Source organism: Zootoca vivipara, chromosome 1 (genome assembly GCF_965207765.1).
Source record: "Zootoca vivipara chromosome 1, rZooViv2.hap1.1, whole genome shotgun sequence".
In the NCBI taxonomy this organism is placed as follows: domain Eukaryota; kingdom Metazoa; phylum Chordata; class Lepidosauria; order Squamata; family Lacertidae; genus Zootoca; species Zootoca vivipara.
The window spans coordinates 131,001,609-131,027,388 of record NC_142582.1 but is presented as its reverse complement, the minus strand read 5'-3'; the positions used below and the strand labels follow the sequence as shown (position 1 = coordinate 131,027,388).

General features: G+C 44.1%; 1 protein-coding gene across 9 annotated transcripts in view; it reads left to right on the top strand.

The window, feature by feature from the left end:
* Window positions 1-25,780, top strand: part of DDHD1 (DDHD domain containing 1) — a 39,031-nt gene that overhangs the window by 10,555 nt on the left and 2,696 nt on the right. The window contains exons 3-11 of one of the 9 annotated variants that reach the window (XR_015946660.1): window positions 7,966-8,067; window positions 10,395-10,523; window positions 12,899-13,046; window positions 14,345-14,451; window positions 14,941-15,047; window positions 18,754-19,016; window positions 20,127-20,202; window positions 22,379-22,528; window positions 24,216-24,455. Coding sequence is in view for 4 of the 9 variants with exons in the window: in XM_035140974.3 (XP_034996865.3) it covers window positions 7,966-8,067; window positions 10,395-10,523; window positions 12,899-13,046; window positions 14,345-14,451; window positions 14,941-15,047; window positions 18,754-19,016; window positions 20,127-20,202; window positions 22,379-22,528; window positions 24,216-24,468 (1,335 nt within the window). In the remaining 5 variants the exon portion in view is untranslated. Of the gene's footprint in view, window positions 1-7,965; window positions 8,068-10,394; window positions 10,524-12,898; window positions 13,047-14,344; window positions 14,452-14,940; window positions 15,048-18,753; window positions 19,017-20,126; window positions 20,203-22,378; window positions 22,593-24,215; window positions 24,469-25,780 lie in introns of all 9 variants that reach the window. The other 8 variants (XR_015946664.1, XR_015946663.1, XM_035140974.3 and 5 more) reach the window with 8 other exon arrangements.

Below are 25,780 nucleotides of genomic sequence, written 5' to 3'. Positions count from 1 at the left end.
CCAAAGCACTTCTGAAAAACAGCATATTTTATTATGCATTATTTTGTGCTACCATAAATACACACACTCATCAATAGAGAACTTCCTCGTTTTCAAACCATTTTCTTGTTTCAAGTTGAAGTCCTCCCAGACACTTGTTTTTTGCCCCTGGAAACTTTTTAACTATTTGAATATTATTATTTTTAAATCCAGCCTATCGACCAGGAGAGACCAAAAGTTACATATTTCTTAATTTTGGGTCAGTCCAGGGTTGGTAGAATCATTTGCACTCGTATTCTTTCAGTTGTTTTGTGGTCAAACAAAATACTGTTTAAAATGGCCAGACTGATAGTCTTGACATCCCCTCTGTTGCGTTCTGAATAATCACTTCACAGGAGTAGAGTGATTAGTAAAATCAGCAGGCCACACCAGTCAGTTTACTAGTCAAAAATCAGTTTGACCACAAGTATTCCATGAAGCCAAGAAAATACTACTGTCCAGGTGACAGCTTATTTTCTGTTGGTTAGCAAGAACAGGTGTGAGAACTCCTTGCCTCTAGCCCAGACATCCCCAAACTGCGGCCCTCCAGATGTTTTGGCCTACAACTCCCATGATCCCTAGCTAACAGGACCAGTGGTCGGGGAAGATGGGAATTGTAGTCCAAAACATCTGGAGGGCCGAAGTTTGGGGATGCCTGCTCTAGCCCCATTGCAGCCTAGGGCCAAATCAAGTAACACAGCAAAACTGCTTTTAAGGACCACCTGCTGTAACAGCAGGTATCACCAAACAATTCTTTTTGTGGATAACTTGCTATAATTTTCTTAGAGTTAATATCATTGTTTCACAAAACAGTTAACTAATTTGTTTTTCAAATTGGTATAAGTATCAACAGTGCATTTTTCTAGGAAAATAGGTGCACCGCTGTACACTCAACATGAAGTTGTAAGTGCCACACTTTTTAACAACAACAACAAAAATGTGCAGGTACTGCATACCCTTGGGTACTCCCTGGAAAAAAAGCACTGAGTATCATACTTGTTGACAGTTAATGTTTCCTTTTTGTTCTCATAAAGTCATTGTTTTAAAAATACTTGACTTTTTTGATAATATTTGACGGGTCAGTTTGACATTGCTGCAATTGAGTTCATCTTGTGTGATAAGACCCAATTGCTCTGGGCAAGACAAACAGCAGAGCTCTCCCCAAGTTTGAGTGCCCTGGACAGTAGTACAGGTTTGGCTGTATGCATTGCATCACCCCGCTTCTTTTAAAAGCCTTTCAAATTATCAGCACAACCATTTATCATTATTTAAGGTCTAAGTCTGTTGCTTTGCCAAATTGTGGCCTTAGTGATGGGCTGCTGCTAGAAGAAAAGCGGGTGCTGACTATTTAGTTCCGCCTCTAGGGCTGATGCCCAACAGCAAAATAAATGGTTGGTTTGTGCTTCCCATTTAATTTCCAATAAACAAAATATTCTGCAGATTTAAGTCTTGGTAAAATAGTTTGACCCTGACTTTTCAAGATTTGCACTAGAAAACGCATCTCAGAGGTACATTTTCAGAGTACAGTGGAAGCTGTACAGTGATGGTGCTAGACACCTCTCCGAAAAGGATCTTGGCTGCCCTGCCTCCAAGCTAATTTCTCTGCATTGGATGTAATGTTTACTTGGGGCCCAGGTGCAAGATTATATTCAGAATATGGGTGTCAGTTATGTCTGGTGGCTGGGGATGATTTACTCCCACCTCTACAGTTAGAACTGAGTTAGACTCTTGTTAAGTGGCTATATCTGAAGCAACAGTAGTGGCTGTCAGGACTACATTGGTGGGGGGGTGCATTGCTCCCCAGTCTTCTGAGCACATGTGTCGCTGCCACTTACTGATAGTGAGAGCTCAGTGTGGATGCCACGGCAGAAGCCAGTCCAGTGTTCCGACTGCTGAGTCTGCACTGTGCTTGCACCATCTCCCAGTTGCGTTTCTTCTGAATGCAGAGCAGCAGTGCATTCAGAAAACAAGAAAACATCCACACAGTCCTGCCAGCTGCTACTAGAAGCCAATGTTTGTGCCCTCCATAACTCTTTAATACGGTAGTTGGAAGAAAGTCTCATTAAGCATTTACTGGTAGATTATACTAGCAGCTCAACCATAAATGAGATGAAAGGAAATTTATACATTCTAATAATAATTTGTGAGACGAGGAGGAATGCAAGTTTTAAATATTTTTCTTCAATTCTGTTATGTTTGATTTTTCAATAATTTGTTTGGCTCAAGTTCTTCTGGAGTATATAGGTTATTATAAACTTTTTGAGAAGTAAGTATTCTTAGGACTACAGTCTTAAAAGTGAACTTAAGGCAGAGATTTTGGCAACTTCAGAAGAACTTAGAGCCAAGAAGAATATTAGCTTTGTAGTGTCACAGTGTTCCACATTCCAAGGTACTCTTTAATCTTGGCCTTCTTGGAAGTTGCAAAATTCTAACACTTTCCCAAGAATTCAGTCTTCCCGTTAGGAATATGATAGTTGCAACAAATTGGGACTGATAATCTATGGCAGTGGTGACGAACCTTTTAGAGACTGAGTGCCCAAGCTGCAACCCAAAACCCACTTATTTATCGCAAAGTGCCAACACGGCAATTTAATATGGGATAATAATGATCGTCTGCATGCACACATACATATAAATATAAATAAATAAATCCAGGCAGATGGGTGGGGTATAAATATTTATTATTATTATTATTATTATTATTATTATTATTATTATTATTATTATTATTATATTTTGCACTTTTTTGTTACTGGCAACCCAGCAGCTGCAGCACCTGTGTGTGTTGCGAGGCAGAGCGCTCTCGGGATACTTTCCCTGCATGTGGGGGAGTATGTGTGTATAGATGTCTGTCTGTTTCTCTCTCTCTGCGGTCCCTTCGGCGCTTCTCTCCTGGGCATCGGAGAACAAGAGAGAAGCAGAGAGGAGACAGACAGACAGACAGAGAACTAAGCGTGGGACTTGGGGAAACCCGCAGGTGGCAAGCGACCAACCCATTCACCAGGGAAGCTGGAGTCGCTCTGTTGGGTTGGGGTTTGGGTGGGCAGGAAGGAGAACTGAGGCACATTGGGCTTCGCAGCGTGCAGGCAGCAAGGTCTCCTGTTGTGAGGTGTCTTCAAGGCGCAGCTGGCCTCCACCCCTTCACTTCTCCCAGCCCCTCTTCAGGACATTCACTGCTTCTGCGCCTCGCCCGCCCTCTCACTGGCTCTCCCTCTTCCCCACCCAGCCCGAGGCGAAAGAGCAACCTCCTCTTGAGTTCAAAAAAAGGAGGGGGGAAAGGCAGGGATATCAGGCTTATGCAAAAGCCAGGCAGAAGCATCCTGATGTGGCACAATGCAAAGCTGCCCCCTCTCCCGTGTGTGTGTGTGTTTTGCTTCGCACAAGCGTGGCCCAGCGTAGCGCTTCCCTCTCTGGCGTCGGGAGGGCAGGCTCCTCCACCCCCACACCGCTCTGCATCTTGGATCTTGAAAACAGGAGCACAGACTGAGCCTGCTGTTTGTCCTCAAGGGTAAGAGACAGACCCTGCTTTGGATCCAAACCCACACCATCACAACCCACTGTCTCCATGCTGCCTTATCCTGCGCCCTGTTAGTTTTAAATTGTGGTGTGTGGGGGAGCTGGTTGGCCAGCACACAACTCTCCCCGACACTACTGCGGGCGACGTGCGCTCTAGGGAGAGTTTCCCACCTGCATTGGCGTGGGGGGGGGAAGCTGCACCTCCTCCAACGAGCTGGTTGACGTCTGAGGGTGGCGTGCGGCTTAGGGAGCGTTTCCCACCCGCATTGGCCGGGGGTGGGAGCAGCTGTCCCTTTGCCAACCCCCAGCAACGGCCCCTGCTAGGGCTGTGGCGCGCATGCCATCAGAGAGGGCTCTGAGTGCCCACTCTGGGACGCGTGCCATAGCCACCACTGCTCTATAGGGCTACGTGCAGAGCAGCTGGGTCTCTCAGCCTAACCTACTTCATAGCTGCTTGTGAGGCTGAAAGGGGGTTATGCAGCTCTGCACTCCTTGCTTACAGTGGGATGAAAATGTATGAACTAGATAAACAGAAACTAAAATAAGGAGATAGCACTCGTGCCTTTCCTGTCAGATGATCCTGTTCCACAGTTAAAGGAAACCCATCACCGGCACAAGGTCATTCATAGTTCCATGGAACATTTTGCAATATTTGTCCAAGGTCAGTTGACTGCTGTGCTAACCTTAAGTGTTAAGCACTTTGAGCTATTTCTGGAGTTATTTCGTTCATTACAAAGAAACAGGGACACACGTGACACTCAGCTTTGAAGGACACTTCCCCCCCACCCCCAGCCTTAAGTACGGGTAGCTTTTCTAAGTAAACAGGGGTGATGGTGTCTCCGGCTAAGTGCTGTTACCTGTGTACACAAGTGGCTCTTATGTCTCTGGCAACTAGTATAAAGGTCTTTGGGTCTAAAGCAGTGGTTCCCAAGTGATTTTCCCCCCTAATGGACCACTTGAATCATAGAATCATAGAGCTGGAAGAGACCACAAGGGCCATGCAGTCCAACCCCCTGCCAAGCAGGAAACACCATCAAAGCATTCTTGACATATGGCTGTCAAGCCTCTGCTTAAAGACCTCCAAAGAAGGAGACTCCACCACACTCCTTGGCAGCAAATTCCACTGCCGAACAGCTCTTACTGTCAGGAAGTTCTTCCTAATGTTTAGGTGGAATCTTCTTTCTTGAAGTTTGAATCCATTGCTCTGTGTCCGCTTCTCTAGAGCAGCAGAAAACAATCTTTCTCCCTCCTCCATATGACATCCTTTCATATATTTGAACATGGCAATCATATCACCCCTTAACCTTCACTTCTCCAGGCTAAACATACCCAGCTCCCTAAGCCGTTCTTCATAAGGAACTTGAAAACTGCTGCAGGATTTTTAATTGTATTTTTTACAGAAACTGGACTGCCTAAATGAAGCTTGCAGACCACTAGTGGTTTGCAGACCACAGTTTGGGAACCCCTGGTCTAAAGTATGCCTAGATAGAATTCTGTTGTAAATCAAAGAGGATATTGCTCAGTTAATGTGGTCAGCTCACTTCTGTGGTAGATATTACAGGAATTGCGCTTTGTTCCTCCCAGATGCTCACGGGCAGGTGAATTGTGATTGGAGCACAGATGCCTAGTGGGAAACATGATAGCTAGGTCCTCAGACTTGGCCTCAGAGTGAAAGAGCAGAAACCAGCTCTGTTTACATCAGTGTTTGCAGCAGGGGAAGCGTGGAATGACTTTTCATTCATGAGCTTCCATTTCTCGACTCTGCTGTGATCAGGAGCAGCCCAACATGCTTTGAAATAATTTTCACATTAAGCAGATTAATAATAAATTATTAAGCACACAAAATCAGCATTCCTCAAGCCAGTGAAGAAACATTGAACTCTGATGTAATGTGTTCCCATGAACCTAGTCTCCTTCAGGTAGGGTTGCCATAAATCCAGAATTTCCCACTCTCTTCCGGGATTTCAAGGGTAAGATCACTTCCCGGGTGGATTTTTTAATTTTTTAAAAAAATGTCCAGGGTTTTGTTTTTGGTGAGCTGAGGTTACTGGCCGAGTATTGTTACAAAAGGAAGGGGCAGCCACGGCGTTGTTACTTCTGGTGGCCGTGTGTATGTCTGTCCCCCTCCTCTCAGCGGCCTCCAGGGCCTGGAGCCACAGAGCCCCCAATGCGCCTGGCCTGTGCCGCTTCTCCGGAGGCAACGGAGGCTGGCCATGGCCTGGGGAAGTCGGCCTGGCCTTTCAGGAGGAGCGCCTGGCCTGTGCTATGAAAAGAGAGCAAGAGGCCGAAGACAGCAAAGGTAAGAGGGATTGGAAGGAGGGGTGAGGAAGGGGTCAGCGGCAGGGAGGGGCGAGTGCCAGAGGTGCGGGATGGGGGGTGCCCCAAATAGGGGGGTTTCCAGGTTTTTGGTCTTCGGAATATGGCAACCCTACTTTAGGAGTGGGCCCCCCAGCACAGTAATCCAGAGATGCCTGCATCCCTGAGCAGCATAATCCCTGAGCAGCATGACCCCCCAAGAAAGAGATTGGTGAGCAGTAGCTTACCTGTTGTGTGATTTGTACTAAAGAATTACTTTGTTGTATTTGCAGCAGGGCTTAATTGCCTTCAGGGGTTCCATTGGGAGTAACCTAATAATAGTACAGGTTTGGGCAACATGCTCAGGTTCAGCAGAACACATACCTTGAGCTGGCAAAGTTATAACTGCTACATCAAGGCTTCCTAAAGTTCTGGTAGTCTAGGACCAAGTTGATATGAGGGGAACTCTTCTGTGGCCCCAGAAATGCTCTATGAGTCAGAATCAAGTTTGGCTGGGGAGGGGATTGTTCTTGGGTTAGGGTGGAGGAAGTGCATTCCTCACTTTCTCCTGCTGATTTTTCTTTGCAACTAAACACAACCTCCTCCCGCGTGCTTATTAACTCCTTAAATGCATTTTGAGGATCATGCACATTCGGTACTGAAGTGCAGGCTTTTGCTGAGTTAACATTGAAGACACTTTTGCTCATAAACCTGATAAAGTTTACGATTTAAAGTTTACAGGAGGAAAAATTATCCACCCCCACCCCCCCAGATCCCACTACTGTGTTACTGCATCAGTTGCTAATCTAGGCATGCCTTCTTGTTGGAAGAAAAGAAGGCCAGAACATAAATTCATGTGGAGACTCACTGAATATCCTTTTCTGAGCTTTGGGAATTGTAGTACATCTCTGCAGAAATAACTTCTCCTTCTCCAACGCCCCATCAAAGCTGGTTAGAAGAGGCAGATGGCCTTTCTGTATATTGCTCAAAGCTTGTGCCTTCCTCTTGAGGCTTTCTTCGCTGGACTGGTTCTATCCGTTAATTGCAGCCGGCATCTGCCTTACTCATCCTCATCCTCAAAGGCAGCAGAACCAAGAAGCCGAGATGGAAACAAAATGTATCAAAAGTCCTTCTGAATACAGTACCACTATGTCTGGTCTCTCCCCACCAGAAAGAAAAAGACTTGTAAAAATCTGGTCTTGTGTTAAGTTTAAACAGACTTCCAAATAATGGCTTCATTTTAAAAATGTACGGTGTTGTTCTGTGTTTCAACTCTGGTTCAGTTTGACTCCCTGTTTGAACCCCAACTGACCTTCATGGTGCTTATTGTTCTCCTGTTTCTTAGGTGGGGCACAACAGCTTCCTCTTGATCCCTAACTTCCCACTTGTGAGATACCACAGCATTCATTCACCTTGTGATGTCCCTTCCCACACTGAACAGCACTGGCATCTACCTGTGAGGGTAAGGTAAGTCCATCAAATCACAGCACAGTAATTTCAAGGGGTATCACTTCTTTCAATATCCTCATTGAATAGCCTGGAAGCTATAAAATGAGTATTGAAAGCACCACAGTGGACTTGCAGTTACCCCCACAAGGAAACTCCAGTGCTGTTCAGGAATGGAAGGCTTGTTTATAGGCAGTGCATGCTGGGATGCATCTCTCTCTCGTAAAGTCTGAACAGTAGGCAGCTTCTGCTAATCTAGCCGCCAGTGGCCTTTCCTCCTGTTCTAGAGGGGGCACTTAGGGATCACTCTTAGGCTAGCTCATATTTTGAGTCCATGCTTTTGAGTTGTACAGTATTACAGTCCCCCCAAATATTGTGTGCACATGTATCTGCTAACTCAAAAGGCGCTGGATGGGTCTGTCTATCTTGCTGTTGCATGCCTGTCATTCTTCTATGCTTTGAATTGAGTTTTATTTGCACCAATAAGCATTTCATGAAAAAGTTGAGAAGATAAAACAATGAATAACTGAATTCCCCAGAAAGGCAGTATTCTTTTGTTTTGCTCAAATTTGTTGCAGTGTTTTTCCTATATTGTCTATGTTTGTTGTGTTTATTTAGCTAGTGATGTGCAAAATCCAATGATGCCCCTTTTTAAAATTTCACTTTGAAGCTCGGTGTTTTTGCTTTTAGTTATCTACCACCTCCCTCCCTTCTCCCTCCATTCTCTGTTCAAATGGAGAGGATATAAGGAGAATACAGAGGCTGCAGGGCTTAAACGCAAGTGGTCTGAAGGTACAGTAATTGCAGATTTGTATTCTTGTCCTCTCCTTGCCTAGGAAGCTTTCTGTTGTAGCTCATGTCTTTCAGTGTAGTGTTTTAGATAACCACTTGCTTCCCCCTCTGCATGATGTTGCTACCCTGTTCCAAAAGGAGAGAAAAAATGTGGATCTTAGTGAGTGGATCAGTGCTTTGTTTGTTACAGAGAAAATTAGAGGCTGACAATGCTGTCTCTAACAATGTGTACTAACAATTCATTAGGAATTTTAAATCACTTTTAAAGCATTGTTTGCTTCAAATATAAATTGCTCCCTGCTCCAAAGCATGTACTTCAGCTTTCAGAAGCTTGTTAAATTATCCACAGATCCTGTCCAGTTGTCTGACCACCTATTGATTTCAGCCCCGACTTCAAATCGCTGCTTACCTCAAGCTCATTGAGTGGGCTTTGACAAATCTCTTGAGTCTCAACCTAATTTCAAACACTCATCTATATGGACAGTGTTAGAGAAATTTATTTAATATGCTTACATCCTGCCTTGCTGCCTGACAGCAGGTGCCTCCTAGATGTCTGGCAACAAGGAAAAAATGAAAGCACTTTAAACACAAGACTTTTCTTTTTAAAAGGTGGGTTGTGACTGAGAGGGACTCAAGGGGGAGGGGCTGAGTGCTGGCCTGAGCATTTTGCTTTGACAGTAAGCTATAGAAGTCAATTCATTGTTCTTCTTTGCTCATTTGCATTCTTGCCTATATTGCCATGAGTAAAAACAATACTCCCATTCTCCCTGCAATAGAAACTTGATGGAAGGAATAGAATAGCCAAGAGTGATTATTCTTCAACTCTAAGGGGGGGAAATGCCTCCTAGCAGTTGTATTTTTCTGCCTTGTTGGTACCCGTAACAGATCCAATAAAATAACTTTTTGGGAATCATCATTGCTGCTTGTACTTGTTTTAATAATGTGCAATCTTGCATTTGGCAACTACTGCTTAGCATCTTATCCTTTGAACCTTTTCACTTAAAAAGAAATAGTCATGACTAGAACTGTTTGCAAGTTCACTTTTCTGCCTCACTGATGGATTATGCAGAAGCATAAAGACCCTCCTTATAGTTCTTTTCCCCTCAGGAAAAGACACAGTTTTGTGCTTTTCTGATCACAGTGCAATCACAAGTCTTCATAGTGTTCTCAGCATTGCAACAGACAAGTAAAGGCCAAATCTTTCTTATGGTACATAAGCATTTGGAAACCACAAGTAACTTAGGGGCAGGTGGGATTTGAAATGGAGAAGCAATGGGTAGGGAACGGGTTAAGCACACCCTGCCACTTCAGGTCACCACCTCCCAAATATTTGTTGTTGTTCAGAAGGAAAAAGTCATCCAAGGTTGTTAGGCACATCTGTGTATAATATCTAGTTCATCATTGTAGTTCATTTTTTTATGGATTATTATCTGCTTGTTTAACATTTACCAGCATGTGTCCAAGACTTGCTAGGGCATGCTTACCCTTTTACTCTGCTTTCCCTTAAGTATGGTTCCATGTAAGTCTTTTGTATCTGCAGTGCATATGAGTCATCCTGTTCCTGTTTCACCAAGGGAAAATGCACTAGGCATAAATATTTCAAACTCCTAGGTAATGCCAGCAGATTTTTAGAAATGCAGACATCTCTCTGTGATTTCTCCAATTCTGCACAAAGGAGCTCCCAAACAGTTAGCTTCCTTTCCTTTCCCTACTCCCCAAGTATCTGAATAGCCACTTGCCTATTCTGAATTAGTGAATCTGTGCAATGGAAGGGGTTAGGTAGCCTCATGTAAACTGCATAAAGCTATTATTCAGTTACACCCAGGTTGTGTGTTCTCTGCAAGCTCTCCCCATTCCCACGGCCCTGAAGAAATTGTACAGCAAGCAAATGTCCAGTGTGGATTCAGAATAAATTCTGAACATTAAAATGAGTATACATTTTAATGTGCAATACTTAATGGTGGTGCTGAATGGTGGAAGGAAGCCTGGGCAATCAAGCAAAAGGGAAAGGTACTAGGAGCTACTGTATTACCTCAGCTTGTTTTGCTCACAAGTCTGGTTTCTGAATGCTTAACAAAGACAGATCAGTGTTAGCAGACTTGTGTCTTGCTGGAACTTCATTGATGGCTATTCTGGATCCTTAAATTTGTTTAAAATGTTCTCGGCATTCCAGATTGATGTGCTTGGGGACAGCACACAGATTCATGGAATACATACAGTCTTGTGCTTGCTTTTGTGTGTCTATTTCATTTTTTTGCTCTGCCTGGCTTTGCAAGAGGTCATGACTTTCCTTACTTGAGCTAAAGGCAGTTCTTTTTTTGCTCCAGCTGTTCATAGTTTGAAGCTTAGTCGCACCCATGTGGACTGGCACAGTGTGGATGAAGTGTATCTTTACAGTGATGCAACAACGTCAAAAATCGCAAGAACTGTCACACAGAAGCTGGGTTTTTCCAAAGGTGAGGTTATTTGTTTATAGCATGCACTGACTGAATAAATTGTTTCACCTCACATTCTGTTAAGAGACCTTCAGTTCTTACTGATTTTGAAGACTGAAATCTTCAGTCTTGTGTAGGTCTGTGCTATAAATCGATGTATTTTTGGATATTGGATTTTAGATCAAATCATGATAACTGTTTTTTTACAAAATGTCGTTGCAATTTTTTGTGTGTGGTATTAAAAAATCACAATACAGTGGTGCCTCGCTAGATGAATTTAATTCGTTCCAGGACTCAATTCGTCCTACGAAAAATTCGTCTAGCGAGTCCCGGTTTCCTATAGGAATGCATTGAAACTTAATCAATGTGTTCCTATGGGCTCTGGGGGACTGGCGGCAGGCAGGCAGGCGTTTGCTCTCTTGCCTGCCTGCCTTCCCCACCGCCTGTCACACGAAGATCGGTTGGCGCTGCTTGCCAGGGCTTGTCAACCCTGGCGAGCAGCGCCCGCCGCTCTTCGGCTCCGGGGACAGAGCCGAAGATCGGCGGCCGCTGCTTGCCGGCGTTAGTGTTCCGCTGCCGGTGTTAGTGTGCCGCGCTAGTGTTCCGCTGGTCTCTGCCGGTTGCCCCTCACTGCTCACGGCAACTGGCAGAGACCAGCAGAACACAAAGGGGAACCAGCTGCAGCGCGGTAAGAAGGCAAAGGAAGATCAGCTGAGAGGCGCTGACAGCTCATCTTCCTTTGCCTTCTTCTCACCTACAGCTTGTTCCCCTTTCGCTAGAGGAATGCCCTGTAGGTTTTGCGATTGGAGGTTTTTATGGCCACGCTTTGCAAGATGAAGCGGCGGCCATAGAATACCTCATTGTCTTGCGAGGCAACCTCCGATCGCAAAATCTCTTCGTTAATCGAAAAATTCGCCTAACGGCATTTGTCTAGCGAGGCACCACTGTATTCTTCCCTGCCTCCTGCAGCAACAAGAAATAGCTACAAATTACTACAGCAGGCTGACTCAAAAATTGCCCAGCTGATATTGCCAAACAGAGCTTTGAGACTGTTAGCTTTCAGTCTCCCTGGCTATCTAGCCAGCAAGCAGGGACTTCTTCCGCCAAGGCTGGTAGTTGGCTTAGGGAAAGCCTGCAGGTTCAGACTTCTGAATCCCTTTCCCCCCATAAAAACATAAACTGGGGTTAGTAAAAAACAAACAGACACCTTCCTTTGGCATTTGGCCCTCTTCTGTCATTCCCCCTCCATCACTGTGTGGGTACTGCTTATGGGTGTGCGAGTGTGTACATATGTGTGTCCCCCCCTTTCTGTTGGTGGGGTGTGTGGTGTTTGTTTTTGCGAAGCAGCAGCTATCAGGCAAAAAGCATTGGTTTTTTTAAATTAACCCAGCCAACACTTCACACTTCATGCTTCCAAAGTGGCAGCCAACCCTTTGTTAAAACGGTACTGCTGGGGGAGGTGATTGTGTCTCCCTGACTCCCTCCTCCCTCTGTTGATGTGCCCAGTTGATGCTTCATTTGGAGCTATGGCATCATGACAAGAGAGGCTTCTTTAGCCTTACTTCAGATATTGTGATATATCGAAATATTGTAATGTATAACTGGTGATATATGGAGATGTTGAAAACCAGGTATTGCCCAGCCCTAGTCTTGTGGAGAATCAGCCTTTTAGCGTGGTAGCATTTACTCTCTGGGACCCCCTGCTTGTTAACATTAGACAGGTTCCTTCATTGTATTGTTTTCAATGCTTGCTAAAAAGTTTTTTTTAGGGGATGCTGCTCAAATCTGCAGGTGACATCAAACTGGGAGAGGTAGCCACTGCTGCAGAAGACAGAATCAGAATTCAAGATGACCTTAACAGATGGAGAACTGGGCCCAGAAATTAAATTATATTTGTATTAATGTGCTCTAAATGGTGGGTGGCAAAAAGAAAAAAGCACACACTGACTCACTTTGAGGTGCATCACGAACTCCTAATAAGCAGTTTACGAAGCCGCTGTCTAGAAGATGCATGACTGCCATTTGCAGCTGAGAGTTGGTGGCTGCAGACAGATGATGAAATCGGAAAATGAGTCTGAAAAAAAGTTGGCTCACTAGTAATAGGAGGTCGTGCTAGTTGACCTTGCACTATATACAAATATCTGTTTTTCAAGTGCATGTAAAGGACCCATATCGCAAATAAGTCAGGACAACTTGCCGTACCAGGCTGTTTTCCTGCATGTGTAATACATGTCATTTGCTTTCTGTTAGTCTGTAAGTGGGCCGGGGAAGAGAAAACGCCAGTTAATGCAAGGTCTTTGCTTGGTCACTTGGAGAATACTTTTACTTGACACAGGCAACCAGGTGAAATGAAGTTTATGAGCCTGAGTTAAATGTTGTTACTTGCTCTTTTGCAGCTTCAAGCAGTGGGACCAGGCTGCATAGAGGTTATGTTGAAGAGGCTACGTTAGAAGACAAGCCATCACCAACAACTCATATTGTATTTGTTGTACATGGCATTGGTCAGAAAATGGACCAAGGAAGGATTATTAAAAACACTGCCATGTGAGTGTTTCATTTCACTCTGTTGAAAGTGCACAACATTGGATTGCGGGCATTGTGGGTTTCCCCCTTTTCACAAAGGGTGCTGTTTTTAATTGTGCATGTTCCTGATGTCAACTTACTTCCTAATCATTAGGCTGTGAGTCTTTTTGGCAAACGTTTCCAAATGTTACTTTGCTGTACTGCATTTAGCAGAGAAAGAATTCTGGTCAAAGGAGAGACCAAGGAGCCCCAAATACTATATATTTTTGATGCAGAAACATAGAATATTAGCGTTGGAAGGAACCCAGGGGTCATCTAGTCCAACCCCCTGCAATGCAGGAATCTCAGCTACAGCATGTGTTTCCTATATTGTGCACACACACACACACACACACACACACACACACACACCAGTATTTCGTCCCCAGAAAACCCTCACAAACCAGACCTGTCAGTGTCTCCTCAAAGCCACAGTAGTTGATAGGTTTTGTTTTTGTTTTGATTGAGAATGCAGTAACATTTCAACTCCAGGTATTTTTGGATGAAGCAGGTTACCTAAGCCTATTTCAGGCCACTTTGGGAGAGTGTCCAAAGGCATGTGGATAAAGGTGGTCCTCTTTACATTGTGTACTTAGGCTTTCAGAAAGCTTTGATTAAAAGTCCCTCACCAAAGACTCCTGAGTAAGCTTAGCAGCTTAGCATAAAAGAGGAGTCCCTTTTATGGGCCAGCAGCTGCTTAAGGAACAAGGAACTGAGTACAGTACAGGCAACTCCCCATTTACTCAGGGGTTATGTTCTGAAGCACTACGCGTTTAAGTGAAATGGCATAAATTGGGAACACCATTGGCAAAGCCTGCACAATCGCTCTCTCCAAACCTCCTTGCTCAAACTCCCAACTCTCCAAAAGACCTCAGAGTTTGGTGCAAGGGCTCCTGGGATTGCACTTGCAAAAGCTCATGGGATTCCTAGAAGGCTGTTTTTGCACCATTTTTGCCTTTTTCATTCTCTCTTAGGGCCGTTTTTGCCCCTTTTCGTGCCACTTCCAGGGTTGCAGCAATGCATGTGTAGTTGAACGTGCATAAATGGGGAGTTGCCTATAGCAATAAATGGACAGTTCTCCCAGTGATGGGAAGTGGGTCACCCAAGGACCTGTATTAAAACTTGTGCTCTTTCACTCACTTGAAGGAACTAGAGTTAGGGATGAGCAGTGAAGCATTCAAGTTTGCTGGTGGTAACAAATTGCTCAGAGTGGGGAGCTCAGAGTGAGGATTATTTCCCCCCCCCCTCAGTGTTACATGTGCTTTCCATCTAATTTTTAGGATGCGGGACACTGCAAGGAAAATAGAAGACAAATACTTTAGCAACCTTGCAACACATGTTGAGTTCCTGCCAGTTGAATGGAGATCTAAGCTTGCACTCGACGGAGGTACTTTTTACTTTGGACTGCCAGAAGTACTATTGGTGACATTTGGAAAGTAACACTTTTTAGTTTTTCCCCAGCAATGGTTTGTAAACTCTCTACCCTGGCATGTTCTAGTTTCTCATGGAAGGTATTGCCTAGAGGTACTAGCTGTTATCAGTCAGCCCAAACAGCTTGCTACTCCCTGTAGGTAATTGTTGGAAAGGGAAATTGGGCAGATATATCCAAGGGAAATTGGTCCATCCTTACTGAACTTCCCACAGAGGAACTCCCCTGATAATCCCTTGGGCAATTTGAAGACCCACCATTCTGTAAATAGACCATGTGCTTAATCTCCTTGATTTTGTAATCTCAACACTTGCTGGGTTCCTTTAAGTAGAGATTTGAATGTTCCTAGGACTTTGTGCTCATATGGTGCTGGAATGTTGACTTTAAACCCACTCCAAGCTTCATTACGCATCAGTCAAACACTTGGGTCTCTTTTCTTTATTTTAGACACTGTTGACTCTATTACTCCTGATAAAGTCCGTGGCTTGAGGGACATGCTTAACAGCAGCGCAATGGACATAATGTACTACACAAGTCCCCTCTACCGAGATGAGGTATGTGTGTGATTTTTAAGTGTTTGGTTTCAGGTATGGACAAATAATGGGTATGGCAAAGTTGGGTTTCCTAATTTAAGTGTACCTCTGTTTCCCAACATCTTGAAGATAGGCTTTGTCATTGTGGGCATTCTTTGCATAGAAACCAAATAGAGTAGTTTGTATCTTCAGTCTACTACTGAGCTGTATTCCAGCCGAGTGGGGATCTGAACGCAGCCTGAGGATGAAACATGCACTGCTCATGTATTTTATGTTGTGTGTGTGTTGTACTTCTGTAGATCTCCCTCCTTTCTTCAGGAAGCCGAGTGGCTTCTGTGGGGCTCCTACCCAGTTCCCCTCCAGGCCCAGGCCAGACTGAAACCTGTATACCTTTTGCAGTGCAACAGCATCATGTCTCCAGGCTATTCTAAGGAAACCCCGGTTGCATTTTTTCCCCCAAAGCTCAGAGCACTTTCAGAACAGGCACAACAGCTGTCCTGCTGACGCTTAGGTATTTTAAAATGCTGCTTAGTCTAGCAAGCAGGGGAGGAAGTGGGCCAAGACACAATTTGCAGCTTGTGAGGTCATAGTTTATTCAGCTAAGAAGCAATTGTTTTCTGCAAGGAGATATATTGCAGAAAGGGAGCTCTTGTTGTGAGAGGCTGCTGCTGCTGCTGCTGCTGCTGCTGCTGCTGCTGCTGCTGCTGCTGCCATCAGCTTGCCCTCTGCAGCTGCTGTAAATATCCTTGGTGAGGGGATAAGCTGCTCCCTGCCCATTTCTGCACTCTGCTTCCTCCAGTACCACCCCAGACTTGAGGTACCAACTGAGTGGTAGAGAGGTGCTTGCTCCAACGGGAGAGTTTACAAGCAGGATTTAAAACTGTCCAGTGTCTTCATAGCAGGAGGAAAGGAATTTGGTTGGAAGAGCCACATAGCAAAGTGCTCAGTGGGCTGAAACAAAGGCTAATTCAGCCAGATGCTGCTGCTGCCAAACCATCAGACTTCCTGAAATTCTGCTTAACAGACTTTTTATTTCACACTTGCGCACAGCATGGATACCCTGCCACCTCAAGAACTTTTACGCTTTCTTTCTTGTATGGAACTTTGTGTGTGCTGTGCACAAAGGTATCCAAATCCATATTATGTAAGAATTGCCATAAAGTAGGGGTGAGACGCAGGTGGCGCTGTGGTCTAAACCACTGAGCCTCTTGGGCTTGCCGATCAGAAGGTTGGCAGTTCGAATCCCTGCGACGGGGTGAGCTGTTGCTCTGTCCCAGCTCCTGCCAACCTAGCAGTTCGAAAACACGCCAAAAAGTGCAAGTAGATAAATAGGTACCCCTCTGGCGGGAAGGTAAATGGCATTTCCGTGCGCTGCTCTGGTTTCGGTGTTCCATTGCACCAGAAGCGGCTTAGTCATGCTGGCCACGTGACCCAGAAAAACTGTCTGCAGACAAACACTGGCTCCCTCAGCCTGAAAAGCGATATGAGTGCTGCAACCCTAGAGTCGTATGTGACTGGACTTAACTGTCAGGGTTCCCCTTTACCTTTACCTTTTAGGGGTGGAGAACCTTCTGGCCATGGGACGAATGGGCCCTTGCAGTCATTTTTTTACAGGCCATGCACACCTGTCACTCAAGTAAAGGTGTGGGACAAGCAAAGCTGCGCCCACTTAAAGAACAGTTGGGTGTGCCTGGTTGTTCATTGGTGGTGGGGTTTGCGTTTGGCACTGTTTAAATTTGGTGCTGAATGTAAGTGCCACTGCTTTTGGCAGGGATCAGATCTCCCTGATGGTAGGTGATTGACAGCTAGGTGGATGAAGGTCAAAATCTGGCTCATCAGAGAAAAGGGGTTGACCACTCTGCCATAAAAATATAGACTAGAGCTCCATGTAGCCCAGTAGTCAATATTAATGGATTTTTTAAAAAGGTTCTCCTCAGATAAGAACTTTTAAACTTTCTGCCTTTTCTCAAAAATATTCAGAACTTAAAAGCTTCAGTATTTCACTATGAAACATGCTGCTTCAGTGTTTCACTATGAAACATGCTGCTTCATAGTAGACGATTCAGAAATGTCACCTGTGGAGGACTAAACTTGTCATGAAGTTCATCACATGAGTAATCCTTGAGTGGGATTGAGGCTGAGTGGGGGGCTTTGGCCTTTGTCCCCACCGCAGTCACAATTGGAATTAGGGGGCTTCATGTCTGCCAGTAGGAAGCAGCTAATAACAAGTACCGGGCGAGCTGTTTCATTTTATTTTTTGTACTAAAATTTTGCATTCCCAGGGTTAACTTTTGCGACACGTCACATTTACTTTACAAATTGTACTATTCAAGGGCCAACCTACATGGATCACCAAATCTTAGGCAAGGCTTGAAAACATTTTTTTTCCTTTTTTTTACTGTACTGTACACCTAGATTTTCATATATAATCTTGTAGTGAACTCTGGCTCACAGTTATCATTAGAAGGTTTGTTAGCTACAGGGTATTGGGCAAGCTTGTGATATTTTAGTAAAGATGATTGATGAAACATTGGCAAATGATCTCTCCAACTAGGTCAGGTGCCTTCTCCTTTAGGCTTTAGAAACAATCCCTGACAGCTCATCAGCTTGAATTACAGGCAGGAGTGCCTGGCGTGCTCTGGTCCATGGGGTCACGAAGAGTCGGACACGACTAAACGACTAAACAACAACAATCTGGTCTCAGGGGCTTCTCTCCTGCTTGAGAAATTGAAATACACAAATGTTGGTGCAGCATGTTAGGAGCTTTTATTTTACCGGAGAAGCAGAATTGCTGATGTAAGGCAGTTCCGCTCCATTAGTTCAAAAATATGCATGTGTTTCACCAATGCACTTTGGATTTTCACATTGCATACTGTATTTCTTTTGCCAACCAAAGTTGAATCCGTACAGAAGGAAAGGATTTGGAATGAGGAAAAGATATGTAAACTCGGGCACTAGATCTTTGTTACAGAGTCCTTCATATCAACCAACTGGTATGAAAGTACAAGGCAAGGAGAAGCTAGGTGTTACTGGTCTCTCAGCTGAGCCAGTGAAGTGGCCCTGTTCATAATCTCTTCCTCTGCTGCAGCCTGATGGCCTCAGCATGTGGGACCCCTCTTAGCAGATGTAATGAAGCACATGTCCTTTAACCAGGCCCTGGATTGATTGACATCCAGTGCCCTTTTAAAATGTGTTGGGGGTTATTAGCTTGTTTTTGTTTTTATTTTGCTTATGTCTTTAGTGTTTTTAAGTTGTAATTTTATCCTGTGAACCGCCCTGAGACCTGTGGGTATAGGGCGGTATAAAAATTTAATAAATAATAATAATAATAATTTGGGAGTGTTCTTAAACCTATTTTATTGAATTTGTGTATTATTCAAGAACAGAAATAATAAATAAGAGCATCCTAGCTGTGTGCTTAATGCTGTTAAGGAGTTTACACTTAAAGCATACCTTGCAAGTGTTTGATCAGTTTTCTTGGTTTGATTTTTAAGTGTCGAACTGTTATCCACCCTTCACCCAAACAGCAATATCTGAAAACCAGGCTATTTCTGGTCTTGAGGTCTCAGCTGGCTGCTGCCAGTGAGTCATTTCATGCAAACTGATAAAGCCATTGCCTAAAGAAATGCAAGTAAGAGTAAGCAGAAATCCAGATGCTAAATACATAGCAACATGCGGAATATAAGAAATGTGCCTTCTCTCCCCATTCCCTAACTCTTTACAACAGCTGGTAAAAGGCCTTCAACAGGAGCTGAATCGTTTGTACACGCTTTTCTGTACACGGAATCCAGAGTTCATAGACAAGGGCGGCAAAGTATCCATTGTGTCACATTCCTTAGGATGCGTAATCACATACGACATCATGACAGGATGGAATCCAGTTATACTCTACGAACAGTTACTTGAGAAGGAGTATGATGACCTCGAGGACACCTGGATGAGCTACGAGGAGCAGCATATGCTAGAAGAGTTTTATTTGACCAAGCGGCGGTAAAAGAGTTTCCTTTCTAGTATTGAGCAGGTCCTGGTGTATTGAAATTGACTGAGTGAGCCCAGGGTCACTTTTAACAAGGGAATTGCTTTGCAATCCTCCCTCAGCTGTGCCACCACAATGCAACTAGAAGTTGACTGGCTCTGGAAGACATTTCCACCCTTATTTTTCAGCCCTTGGGCCTCATTGAGAGATATCTGCACACACAAGGGGCACTGTGAGCAGCCAGTCATGCATGTGGTACTTGAAAGGGTTCTTGAGCCAAAGTAAGGGCCAAGGATGGGGCTGGAGATTTTTAAACAGCAAGGCTGCCATTGGGATAATCAGGTGGTAGGACTTAAACCAGGGGTCAGCAACCTTTTTCCTTTTTCAACCGTGGTCTGGTCTACCGTCCCTCAGACCTTGTGGGGGGCCGGACTATATTTTGGAAAAAGAAATATGAACAAATTCCTATGCCCCACAAATAACCCAGAGATGCATTTTAAATAAAAGCACACATTCTACTTGTGTAAAAAACACTAGGCAGGCCCCACAAATAACCCAGAGGTGCATGTTAAATAAAAGGACACATTCTACTCACGTAAAAACACACTGATTCCTGGACTGTATTGAGAAAGCGATTGGGCCGCATCCAGCCCCCCGGGCCTTAGGTTGCCAACCCCTGGCTTAAACTCTATTTCCCCTATGCTGAGAGAATGCAATTATGTCTTAGGGCAGATTCACCTAAGGAGCTCTAACCACAGAAGTCCTGAGAAATGGGGCTTGCTTTCCCCTCCCCCCCCACACACACCCTGAAATGGTCCTGGGGAGTTTGGGAAGGGACTGTCAAGCGGATGTGCTTGCATGGATGGAACATTTGTAGTAGTGTGACATTAAAACTCACATTTTTAGTCTTACAAAATTTGTCTCCAGAATATGTGTTTTGGTAAATTTCACTAATTTACATGGTACTTAATGGAGCTCCATTATTATTATTATTATTATTATTATTATTATTATTATTATTATTATTATTTAATTGACTTTATATACCACCCTATTCCCTCAGGTCTAGGGCCAATTAACTGTTTCTAATCAAAAGAACTCAAAATGTCTGTATTTTTTCCTAGATTGAGGGAGATAGAAGAGAGGTTGCATGGACTGAAAAAATCCACCATATCTAAGACACCTGCCTTAAAATTCAAGGTACAAATAAGTCAGAAATGTGCCGTTCTGCTAATGGCTCACATTAGCAAGAAATGTTTTTCAGGTTCCACCTTTATTTATTGCTATTTATTTAATAGATTTCTAAGCTGTCACTCAAAATATAAATATGTAGTGATAAATATTTTTAAATAAACTTTAGAACTGCAGTTAAAATAGTACAGCAGTAAAAACAGTTTAAAGCAGCCAGTAAAAAACCCTAACTTAGGCACTGAAACAATAAAAGGTTAACCAACACTAAAGGCAAACTGGAATAAAGTGAGCAGGTCATATCTCTTGAGGGAGGGAGTTCCATAGACTCCATGACCTCACCAACAAAAAAAGCCTTTTCTCTTGTGTGGTCCACTATCCTAATCATGCCTACTGCCAGGGCCTCCATAGCTGGTCTAAATTCTCAGGCAGCTTCATAAGAAGTATAGGTAGTCCTTGAAGTAACTGGTCCCAATTTCTTTTAGAGCTTCAGAGGTCAATAGCAGCACTGTGAATTGGATCTTGAAGTGAATAGGCAGCCAGAATAGCTGGTGTAGAATTGATGCAATGTGGTCTGTGCTTCATTCCCACCAGCATCTGGTCTGCTCCATTTTGCACTAGCGGAAGCTTCCAAACTTAGACTGATAAGACCCACTGCTAGGCACTGTCACTTCCACAGATATTGCCAAGTCCAAGGCGACCCTCAAACTACAAACTTGGCCTTTTAGAGAGAGTGCAACACTACCCAGAACCACTTGGAATATCTCCACCCAGAGCAGTCTGCTTCTTTACCACAGTACCTCCATCTTCTCTGCATTATGTTTTCGTTTGCTGGCTCTCATCACTCCTCGGGGCTTCTGTTCAGGCATTCCTCAACCTCCATGGGATTAAGAGGTGGAAACAAAGATGCAGAACTGTGTGTTATCAGCATATTAATGACACTTTCCCCTAGTGGCTTAATGTAGATGTTAGAAAGCATGAGGGAGAGAGCAGGACTTTGCAATAGTCAGGAGGGTAGAGAGAAAGCCCTCCAGCAAGAATTCCTTCACATTCAGTTTCTTAATGTTGCTCTCCCTTGAAATGCAGCCCAGCCTATAATGCAGCCGATAAACGCATTTTTATTTATCTAAAATAACTACAAATCCAGTGAAATAAGCATCAAAAGCAACAGCAACAACACAAAGATAACGGGAAGTCTGTATCTACAAAACATTGATCAGTTAATGCATATACAAGCTCATCGGATTGTCTTGAACACAAGCCACGTCTCTGATATTGAGTGGAGTTTGTATTTTAGTGAACCCAGTTCGATTTTTCTGTAAGGTCAAGTAATAATGTGTAATGCATAAGTTTGCAAGGTTGTCAAATATGAAGGATTTGACTATTGAGGAGATTTGGGGCCTCTGCTGTTAAGATGTCCGGAGGATCTGTGACTCAGTGGCACAAAAGAGCTTTCAGATTCAACCCCTGACATCCCCAGCAAGGTGGGTCTCTGATACGAGGGTTGGGAAAAGCTCATGTGTCAAGTTAATAATAGTTAAGCACAGCCAGATTTGGTATAAGGTATGTAGTAAGTTGGTGCGCATCATCTTGTTCACATGTTGGATATTTTTATGGGACTATCTTTTCTGCTTGCTTGATGCTCTTGTGTGATTTTTTAAAAAAGAAACTTAATAACGCAGAGCATTATTTTTGAAGATAGTTAAGTAGTAGCTACAAGCTTCTTCCGATTTCCCATCCATTTGTCACCAGCTGCATTTCTGCTATGGAAATGCACTAAAACCTTCTGCCTGCAGCCTCTTCCTTGGTGTAGCAGTTAGGTTTGGGGGAAGCATCGTATTACAGAAAAGACTTCCACATCTGTGCTCTAAAGGGTCATCTTTGTCTCCCAGCTTCCCCTGCACCTCCCATGGGACACCTCTTTCATTGGAATTTGCTTAGACAGCGGTTTTGAGGTATTTTTTTGCAAGTAGCCCATGTGGCCTTCCGATAGCTATCAAAAGATGTAAAAAGACTAGTAATTATTACACACTGTGATTTCCCCCAATTTGCAATGTACTATGAAGCGATGAGGTAGCTCTACACCCCCAACCCTTGCAAAACAAAAGAACTACCCGACCCAACCCAGTATATGCTAGAAAGCTGCCTTTTTCTCTGCCTGTTAATATCAAATGAAATGTCTCCTTAGGTTGAGAATTTCTTCTGTATGGGATCTCCATTAGCAGTGTTTTTGGCCTTGCGTGGCATCCGACCAGGAAACAGTGGAAGTCAAGATCACATTCTGCCCAGAACTATTTGTAACCGGTTGCTAAACATTTTTCATCCAACAGATCCAGTGGTGAGTGTTAGTGCAGTAACAAGCTTTCACCTCGAGAGCAGAGGCGGCCCTACCATGAGGCAAGGTGAGGCGGCCCCCTCAGGTGGTGGATTTTGGAGTGGAAAAGTCAGGTGGGAGCCACAGAGCACAATCCCGGCAGGGCTGGGTTTGAAAAAGAAGGGATTTTTTGTTGTTGCTGCTGTAGAACCACCCTTCATTTTGATGGGGTTTGCAATGCAAGAGAACTTCACAGCGAATTGTGTGCACCCCAGATTTTTGTCAATGGAAGCGATGAGCACGCATCATTTGGGTTTTCCGCCTCAGGCAGCAAAATGTCTTGGGCCGGCCCTGCTCAAGAGTATTTCTAAATAGCACCTACTGAAGTCCTCTCAAAGGCATTGGTTCACCAAAAAGGTCCCCATTGACGCAAGTAGGTTTGGCATGTAGCACGGCCTGGCAGAACAAGCCGTCCTCCATTAGGGTGAAGACAAGGTGCAATGCAAGGAGAGTTCAAAGCCCAATCCTTAGCCACTTCCTGCTGGATCAGCAGTCAATCTATGCCTTCTTTATTTTTAAAAGGGCTGTTTGAGCATCATGCCCCCCCCTTTTTTTTTTGGTCTGTTTCTTTATTCGTTTTATTTTATAATTAAAACTGCAGAACCTTTCTTGTGATTAGGAGCACGTGCATTGCTTGGCAATATCCCAGTGCACCCAGCAATTGGTATATTATTTAATCATTTGGTTTATATCCTGCCTTTCTTCCAAAAGGAGCCAAGGTCAACATGGGCAGCTTCTGCTGGAAACTTACAGAACCGGCTACACAAACACACGCACAATGTACACTGCAAAAGGGCATGTACAGTTTTAACAGAACGCAGCAAGGGCACTTCCAGAGCAGCCTGAAACGCTATCTTTAGCGTCCTTCTAGCGTCTTACTTTATTTTTTCTCAGTTGTGTTGAAATCAGAGGGAAGTTGTGGTGAAATGTTCAATATCCGTGAAATTTTCTTTTAAAACACAGTTCAGAGACATTGGGAGTAGTTCACGTAATGAACTCTGTCAGCAATGACTTCTGTTTCTGCAACAGGGCTTCCCTCCCCCTGCTTTGTGCCCCCCCCCCATCTGCTCTATGGGGATTGGGAGAACCCCAGAGCAGGTGGGGGAAAGGAGAGGGAAGATCATTCCATCAGGCAAGTAGAAATCCTTGCGCAGATAGAACCCCTTAGCAGTGTGAACCAGCTGCACATACCATTAACAAACACTGAAGCAGCAGCTATTTGGGGTTTCACAGATGTGGGGTAGCTGTTCTTGAAATTTGAAAAAAAAAATGCATCTGCCCAGAAACCTTCCCTTCAGTCAATTTCTTCATCTTTAATGCTCCAGTGGCTTTAGCAAGACTTCTGGGAGCAAGGAGCACATGATATCCAATGCTCCTTGGCCTGGAATGATCCTATGCTGCTTGTTACTCGGTCACTCGTTAGATGGAGGAGTTTAGAATGCCCAGTTTTAATACAAAGAAAAATAATAGCAACAAATCTCTCCCATAAAGCGTTCATTGTTTAGAGTAGGCCCATGGGTCCATGTCATAAGTAAAGGGCCCTGAGACAGCAGTGATTGTCCTTTCTAAGTATTCAGATTGCAAACGGAAGGAAAAAGAGAAGCGAATTGTTGCCTTACACTCAAGCCCTCCCATCTCTTCTTATTTACAGGCCTATAGACTAGAACCTCTAATTCTGAAGCACTATAGCAACATTTCTCCAGTCCAGATCCACTGGTATAACACCACGAACCCTCTACCTTATGAGCACATGAAGCCAAGTTTCCTCAACCCGGCAAAAGAATCTACCTCAGTCACTGAGAGCGACTCTCTCCCAACACTACCCAGCCCAACGACGTCGCCTGTCCTGGCTCGGCGGCACTACGGGGAGTCCATAACCAATATAGGCAAAGCAAGTATAATGGGTAACTATTCTTGAAGCCTTGGAAAACCCTGTGCCCCTGTGTGCATATCATACCCTCCAAGGAATAAAATGATCACAGCTATGAAGCTCACACACAGTGGCCTGATGGGGGGGGCACAGCCCCTTAGTAATTGCTTGTGGTGCATCTGTCTGCCTCCAAGAGGCCCTGGGCACCAAAGATGGGGGTAGCTAATATCTATCTTGGGGAGATTTGCCCAAGGCCACCCAGCACATTTTGATGGCTGGACGGGCATTCCCACCACCACCAAATCTGGGTTATTTAATTTTTATTTATTTATTTATTTATTTATTTATTTATTTATACACCGCCCATCTGGCTGGGTTTCCCCAGCCACTCTGGGCGGCTTACAACCGAATATTAAAAGCAAACAAACAATTTTCACCCTATAATCAGGGCTGGGGGACATGTGGCCCCTCCTGGTGTTGCTTAGACTCCAGCTCCCATCAGCCTCAGCCACCATGGCTGGTGATCATGGGAGATGTAGTCAAGCAACCACTAGAAAGCCACAGAGCCCCCATCCTTGCCCCCAGTAATAGTCTTTTGAAGTTTGCAAAATAGCGTTGGGGGGTGGTGTCGCTTTTCGCCGTTAGCATTTTGACAGCTTATATGCTGCTTAATTGCAAAAGTCTCCAAGTGGTGAGTGATGCCGCAGGCCCTGTCCAAGTGGTGCCTAGCTTTTGTGCCATGAGATTCCACATGGTGCTCATGATTGCAATGGAGGCATTAATTGGAGGGAGATGGTATTTTCTCTATGTCAGGAGGCAGTGGGTTGAGCACGGTGGGAAATGTGGTATCCCCACAATGTCTGGACCCCCTGCAACAAGAAAGTAGCAGCTCCTCCTTGACCATATTATAGAGTGTATCAAAATGTTAACATTTTTGCTGCCATCACATGCTACATTTTAAAATAAAAACAAAAACATAACTTTATTAATCTAGATTTCCAAGATATCCTACAAAAGAGAACCATAAAACAAATATAAAACAGATCAGAAACAAAAGCAGCTATTGTATCAACAGTAAAAATACAGAAAGCAGTAGATATAAAATCAGTTAACATTTTAGACATATTATGCCCAGGACAGGGGTTCCCAACAAAATTTTCTCGAGGACCCCTCATCAAGCCGCTATTGTTACAAGGACCCCCATTAATTCCTAATCCTAAAATTAAAAAGTGAGAGCCAAATTAAGAGTCTTTTTATATTTTATATTTTTAACCAACGGTCCATTTTTAACTACGCGAACTGTAGCTTCAGCGAAAAACAACATTTCGTTTACAAACACTACTGTT